The sequence below is a fragment of the Hirundo rustica genome (genome assembly GCF_015227805.2).
Source record: "Hirundo rustica isolate bHirRus1 chromosome 11 unlocalized genomic scaffold, bHirRus1.pri.v3 SUPER_11_unloc_BUSCO_236895at7742_218284at7742, whole genome shotgun sequence".
Lineage (NCBI taxonomy): Eukaryota > Metazoa > Chordata > Aves > Passeriformes > Hirundinidae > Hirundo > Hirundo rustica.
In genome coordinates, this window is record NW_026690180.1 from 29968 (window position 1) to 36741 (window position 6774).

A 6774-nucleotide genomic window follows, 5' to 3' on the forward strand; every position below is an offset into this window, starting at 1 on the left:
CCTGGAGATGGGTGCTGTGTCCTGGAGATGGGTGCTGTGTCCTGGGGATGGGTGCTGTGTCCCTGGAGATGGGTGCTGTGTCCTGGAGATGGGTGCTGTGTCCCTGGAGATGGGTGCTGTGTCCCTGGAGCTGGGAGCTGTGTCCTGGGGATGGGTGCTGTGTCCCTGGATCTGGGAGCTGTGCCCCGGAGCTGGGGAATCGTGCTGTGCTCCTGCAGCTGGCTCCATGATCCCTGGAGCTGGATCCACAGTCCCACGTTCCCAGAGCTCGGTGCCCACTGCAGAGCCACGTGCAGACCCACGCCCCATGGAACTGGGAGCCCAGGTGTGGGGAGCTGGGGTCCCATCTGGAGCCAGGCTGTGCTCATTCCCGAATCCCAACCCGAATCCCGGTGGGAAGGCTCTGGGCACAGCTGGTGGCCCGGGCAGCGTGGCCGGTGACACCTGGCAGCGCTGGTCACCGCCAGCCTCTCACAGGAACCATCGGCCCATGAAATTCTCCACATTCCTTGGCTTCCCTGCGCTTGTTTTCCCCACACGGTTCGTAAACTGGCATCCAGCGGGCGCACTGCCAGGCTGCTCCCCGCTCTCGTTTGGGCTCCCTCCAGGATTCCAAGGCCTCTTCTCCCCATCCCGAATGTGCCCCAGCCATCCCCGCCCACACCATAACCCCCGAAGCAGGAAGGGCCTGCTGGCTCCCAAATGTGCATTTCCACGGGTTTGGCAGGCCCAGCCCCTGGTGGGAGCATCCTTATCACGGGGACTCAGCCGCATCCACCCTCGTCGCCGCCATCCGGGGGGATCCGCTGGTGTAAATTAAACACTCGTCGTCACCAGGACGCGAGGTTCGGCGTTAACACCGTGCCCACCAGACGTGGATGTGGGAATTACCCGTGCCAACACCCCGCTGCACCCCCGGCCAGCGGGGATCCAGGAAAGGGTGGCACAGGCTCCCGCACCGGCCTCCAGCCGCCGAGCCGGGCCCGAGAGCCGGACGGGGAACGGAGGCTGCGGAAGCAAATGGACACCGGGAATGGCACCCCAGAGCCCTGCCCTGCGCGGCTGAATCCGGCCCCGCTGCACTCTGCTGGCCTCGCTCGCGTTTTTACGAGGGATGCGGGAGATCCGTGAGGCTCCGTTAAGTGCTGCGGGCACGGCCTGAGTGCCCGGTCTGGCAGGGATGGGCCGGAGGCTTCTCCCAGCTCCGGGCACTGCCAAGAGCACAGGGCCAGCACGGCATGGGGCAGGGAATGGCGGGGCAGGGGGATGCTGCAGTGCCTCCCATGGCTGCACCCTGCGGGTCTCCGTGGCCACCACGGAGCTCTCGGTGGAAGCCACCCAGGGCTCTGGGAAGAGCAGACGAGGGGGTGACCACCAGCAACATTCCGGATGGAAATTCCCGGCTTTTTCCCCACTAGCCCCAGCTGGAGCGGGCAACTTCCACGGAGCATCAGCTGGTCCCTGACTCAGCACCGCCGGAGCCCCCCGGAGCTGTCCCGGGCCCCCCGGGCCCCCACGTGCAGCGCCGCCCCGGGGGACGCGGCCCCTTTAAGAGCCGAGTGGCGCCAAACCAGCGTCACGTGACCGCTCCCCGCCCCCGGTGGGCGGGGCCTGGGAGCGCGCGGGCTCCCGCCGAGAGAGAAGCGCGCGGGAGCGGCCGCACGTGCCCCTGGGAGCGGGACCGGGACCGGGATCGGAACCGGGATCGGGATCGGGACCGGGACCGGGATCGGAACCGGGATCGGGATCGGGACCGGGACCGGGACCGGGACCGGGACCGGGATCGGGATCGGGATCGGGATCGGGGTCGGGATCGGGGTCGGGATCGGGGTCGGGATCGGGACCGCCGCCATGGCCCAGCTCCGCCTCACCGACTTCTTCGGCCAGACAAAAGCGACCACCGGAGCCCCGGCCAAGCGCAGCGGTGGCCCCCGGCTCAAGACCGCCCTCGCCGGTCCCCCGGTGCACCGGGAGGAGGAGGAGGGTGGTGCCCCAGCGGGGCTCAGCGCCCGCCCGCTGCCGCTGCCCGGCTCGCCGCGCACCCCGGCCCGCGGGGGCTCCCCGGCCCTGCGGGGCCTGGCGGGCAGGAAGCGGAGCCGCCGGGAGATGGAAGCGGGGTCGCCGCTCGGGGCCCGGCTCAGGGAACCGAGCGAGAAGTCGGCGCGGAAGAGGCTGGAGCTGCCCCGGGATGCGGAGCCGGGATCGCCGGCAGCGGTAGGGAGATGATGGGGTCGGGGGCGCGCCGCTTCCTCTGGGATGCGGCCCTGAAATGGGATCGGGGAGGAGAAGGGCGTGGGGGAGTGAATGGGCGGGTGCGGAACCATTAAACAACAGCCCCGCAAGTGTGCGACCCCTTTTCCCAGAGCGGGACCCCCCAGAACTCGCCCCCTCCTTCTCCTGATGCACAATCGCCCCCTCACCCGGATTCAGCCCTGCCCCAAGGGCACGACCCCCAAAACTCAGCCCCTCTGCCCCCCGGGCTTGCCCCCTGCCCCTTTTGCAGACCCCTCCCAGTGCAAGACTTTGGGGGGCACAGGGGAAGGGATCCGGCGGGTGGATTCCCCGGACATCCCCTAACTCTCCTCTCTCTTGCAGGCCTCCAGCTCCTCGCCTCTGGCCACTCCTCGACCCCCGACACCCCTCTCAGGGGACCTGGCCGTGTCCCCCCCGGCCACCACCAGCGGCTCCCGTGGGCAGGACACGGGGACAGAGCCCGGCCCGGGGACATCCAGGCGCCTGCAGCGGGTACGGCCGATCCCCATCCCGACCCGGGCGGATTTGGTGATTTTCTGTGTGTCCCGCTCTGACCCCGTGTCCCCTCCCTGCCCAGGAGGACGTGGCCGAGCTGCAGGGCCGCCTGCTGAGGATGAAGGCGCTGGGGCAGGGGCAGGTGCCCTCGGTCCCCAGCGGGACCAGCAGGGACCTGCGGAGCCACCTGGAGCGCCTGCGGCAGCTGGAGCTGCGCGTCCGGCAGAGGAGAGCGGGGAGCGGAGCCACGGAGGGAGCGCGGCCGGCCGGGGACACCAAGGACACCGGGGACACCAGGGACACTGGGGACACCGGGGTGCCTCCTCCTGAGGGAGAGACCGGGTGAGGAGCAGCTGCAGGAGGGATCTGAGCAGGGTCCCAGGAGCTGCCACCGCCCTGGAGTGGTTTTAATGGGGGTCTGAGGGGCGTGGGGGCTCTGAGCACCGTGACACCGATGTCCTCCGGCGGCGTGGCCGCCAGACCCACTCCTGAAGGGCTGTGGCACGGGGGCGGCGGGTGGGCAGTGCCAGCAGCAGGACGCTGACCCCGTCCCGTCCTTCCCCGCAGCCAGAAGCCCCCGGCGTACCAGCGGTTCCACACCCTGGCCCAGGACCTGCCCCCGGGGCTGACGCTGCCCTACAAGTTCCGGGTGCTGGCAGAGATGTTCCGCAGCGTGGACACCGTCACCGGGATGCTCTTCAACCGCGCCGAGACCGTCACCTTCGCCAAGGTCAAGCGGAGCGTGCAGGACATGATGCGCAGGTGCGTTGGCAGTGGCGGCCGGCCGTTTCGGGGTCCCAGCGGCCCGTTTCGGGGTCCCAGCGGCCCGTTTCGGGGTCCCAGCTGAAGCTCTTGGTGCTGGTGACTCCGGGGATCCCCGATTTCTGTGGTGCTGTCACAGGCAGTTCGAGGAGCGGCACCTGGGGCAGATCAAGGCCGTGTATCCCGGCTCGTACCGGCTGCGCCAGGAGAACGTCCCCACCTTCGGCAGCGGCGGGAAGAAGTTGGAGTATCACCTCACGCTGGAGCCGCTGCTGGGGGAAGGTATGGGCGGTTTTGGGGTGCCTGAGAGCTGGGGTACGCTCAGATCCTGGCTGATCCCTGAATCCATAGCGATGCTCTCTGCTTGGTCCATTAATGGAGCCCCTGAGCGTGTTGGAAGTGGGAAACGGGTTTGGGACGGGCGGGAGAACGTCCAGGCCTGTGGCAGGGCTCTGATCCTGTGCTTCCCGAGGCTCCCGAGGCTTGTGCCCCTCTGGGTGACGCTCGTGTCCCTCCTTGCAGAGGAGAAGGTGGATGGGCGCCCGCACCTGTCGGCGTCGCGGCTGCTGGAGCGGCGGAGGGAATTCCACCGCAACCTGGTGAACATCGTCAGGGAGCACCACAAGGTGAGGGGCACCTGGCACCGCCAGCCCCGGGCTCTGGGCGTGTCACCGGTGCCACCCGGGCTGAAGGACGCGGAGGTTCCTCATGGAGGCGGGCTCTGGATTCGCTCCCCGTGTCACCGAGCCGTGCTGGGAGCGCGGGGCAGCGGCTGCCTCTCCGTTCCCGGTGCCGTGACGCAGCTCTCGCCCCTCTGCAGGCGTTCCTGGCCGCCCTCAGCCCTCCCATGGTGGTGCCAGAGGAGAAGCTGACCCGCTGGCATCCCCGCTTCAACGTGGACGCGGTGCCGGACATCAGCCCCGCGGAGCTGCCGCGGCCGCCGCAGGAGGACAGGCTGAGCACGGCCCAGGAGGTGCTGAGCACGGCCCGGGGATGCTGAGCCCCAAGGTGAGGCAGGGCCAGGGGCTGCCTCTGTCTGTGCCTTCCCACTGCCAGAGGGCAGGGATGGATGGGGTATTGGGAAGGAATCCTCCCTGTCAGGTTGGGCAGGCCCTGGCACAGGGTGCCCAGAGAAGCTGTGGCTGCCCCTGGATCCCTGGAAGTGTCCAAGGCCGGGTTGGACAGGGCTTGGAGCAACCTGGGACCAGTGGAAGGTGTCTCTGCCCATGGCTGCAAATGAGAAAAGCTTTCAGGTCCCTTCCCACCCGGACCATTTTATGATTTCATGAAGCACCCCGGGCTCCTCGGTGCAGGCAGGCCGGATCAGGATCGCCGGGCTGGGATCACCGGGCCGGCGTGGGCGGCAGAGGGGAAACTTCTCCTTCCTCCAGCCCGAACCGTAACCCAACTCCTCCTCCCCTCTTCCCCATGAGCAGATGGAAAAAGCTCTTGCCAACCTGGCCCTGAGAACGGCCGCAGCCGCTGAGGAGGAACCGACGCCTTCCAAGGCCCCGTCCCCCGCCGGCACCCCCGGCGCGCTCCGAGGGGTGTCCCAGGGGCTGCTGGACCGCGTGAGTCACCCGCTCCCCACCCAAACCCTGCCCCGGGGCCGCTCCCCGTGCCCGGCTCACCGCGGTGTCGCGCAGATCCGCGCGAAGGAGGCGCGGCGGCTGCGGGCGCTGCTGACGCGGGACGCGCGGCAGGAGGAGCGGGCGGCGCGGCTGGCGCGGCTGCCGGCGGCGGCGCGAGTCCTGCGCGGCGTCTTCGTGGCCGAGAGGAAGCCGGCGCTGGCCCTGGAGCTGCTGTGCGCCCGCCTGGCCGAGAGCTGCCCCGAGCTGGGGGCGCCCGGTAGGAATTCCCGGGATGGGGATGGGGGTGGGAGCCCTGCGGGAGGACGGGGCAGCGCGGGCGCTGACCTTGGCGATCCTCGCCCGCAGGTGAGGTGGAGAAACACGTGCGGCTCCTGGCGGAGCTGCTGCCGGACTGGGTGGGCATCCACGCCCTCAGGACGGACACCTACGTCAAGCTGGACAAGGAGAAGGACCTGGCGCTGGTCACCGAGAAGCTCAACGAGGCGGCCAAAGAGGCCGGAGCACTCTGAGCACCCCCTCAAGGGCTGGGGTTTCTTTTTTTTTTTCTGTGCAATCTCCTGGAAATGTAGCAAATCCCATCTGGGTTCTGGGCTGGGCTGGAGGGAGCTCGTCCTTCAGGGTGGGCTGGGGAAGGGCAAAATGCCTTAATTTAACTAATTGCCGTGGTGGGATCCGTGAGGATTGTTGGTCCCTGCGTCCTTGGGCAATTCTGTGTCCTGAAATGATAAAAGTGACCCTAACCTGAGGAACCTTTTCCTCTCCTTCCCCATGTTCTCTCAGTTTTGGAGGGTTTTTTTCCATTATCTGGTGGGGCTGAAGGCAGCACAGGGCAGGCTGAGAGGGTTGACGAGCAGGAAGGAGCGAGAGAAAAAGTCACAAATGGATGTTTTTGGAGCTTCGGGCCTCGTTTCTGTTTTTAAGGGAGGGAAAAACGCATCTTCCAGTCCTCGCTGGAAACAACTGCAGGACTTGTCAAAACATATTTGTATTAAATGTTTTAAATATAGTTGACTGGTGTTAACCCAGCGCTCTTCCTCGCTGCCTGTCTCGTGGTTCTCCATGGCAATTGGCGCCGGGAAAGGGCTGGGTCCTCATCCAGCTCCTGGAGAAAAACTCACTGGAAAAAGTGAGCCGGGGTTTGCAGGGAGCTGAAAGCAGCTTTTGTAAATGGGGCCGGGGGAGCAGCTCCTGCAGGGACGGGCGCGCACGGGGCTCCGGGGGTTTTTTCTTCCCAGGGGAAATCCCAGGCCACTCAGCTGAAGTGGCTCGGGAAGAGGGACAAAGAGGGTGAGGATGGCTGCGGAGGTGCTGGGCTGGCACCGCGCCCGGGCCGGGGCAGTGTGGGCACAGGGGAGGGGTGGGAGCTGCCCAGGGCCACCCCACACACACCTCACACACACCACACACCTCACACACACCTCACACACACCTGACACCCCACAGACCTCACACACACCTCACACACACCTGACACCCCACAGACCTCACACACACCCCACACACACCTGACACCGCTCCCCAGGCCGGGCTGGAGCTGGGGACACCAGGGACCCGCAGGGAAAGGTCACTCCTCATCCTTTAGTCCTGGAGAGATTCCTCCCCTTTAAGTGCTGGGCTGGAATCTGGCAGCATCTGAGATCCCACAGCGCTTCCTGAGGGAGCCAGAGGCCTT

The 6774-nt window shown here is 67.2% G+C and overlaps 1 protein-coding gene across 1 annotated transcript; it reads left to right on the forward strand.

Moving 5' to 3' along the window:
• The first annotated feature begins 1851 nt into the window (after positions 1 to 1851).
• On the forward strand, positions 1852 to 6108 carry CDT1 (chromatin licensing and DNA replication factor 1). The gene is made up of 10 exons (XM_040091476.1): positions 1852 to 2214; positions 2596 to 2745; positions 2831 to 3090; positions 3316 to 3510; positions 3650 to 3792; positions 4033 to 4136; positions 4331 to 4507; positions 4947 to 5081; positions 5157 to 5358; positions 5448 to 6108. Exons 1-10 carry the CDS (start codon positions 1852 to 1854, stop codon positions 5609 to 5611), a joined length of 1893 nt encoding a protein of 630 aa, XP_039947410.1. The 3' UTR covers positions 5612 to 6108.
• Positions 6109 to 6774: the final 666 nt, after the last annotated feature.

Bases quoted from the DNA above. Each gene is read 5' to 3' on its own strand.
- CDT1 (XM_040091476.1), top strand. From the start codon at position 1,852: ATGGCCCAGCTCCGCCTCACCGACTTCTTCGGCCAGACAAAAGCGACC. The intron at 3,091-3,315 runs GTGAGGAGCAGC...CCTTCCCCGCAG, and splicing joins CCTCCTGAGGGAGAGACCGG to CCAGAAGCCCCCGGCGTACC. The intron at 3,793-4,032 runs GTATGGGCGGTT...CCCTCCTTGCAG, and splicing joins GGAGCCGCTGCTGGGGGAAG to AGGAGAAGGTGGATGGGCGC.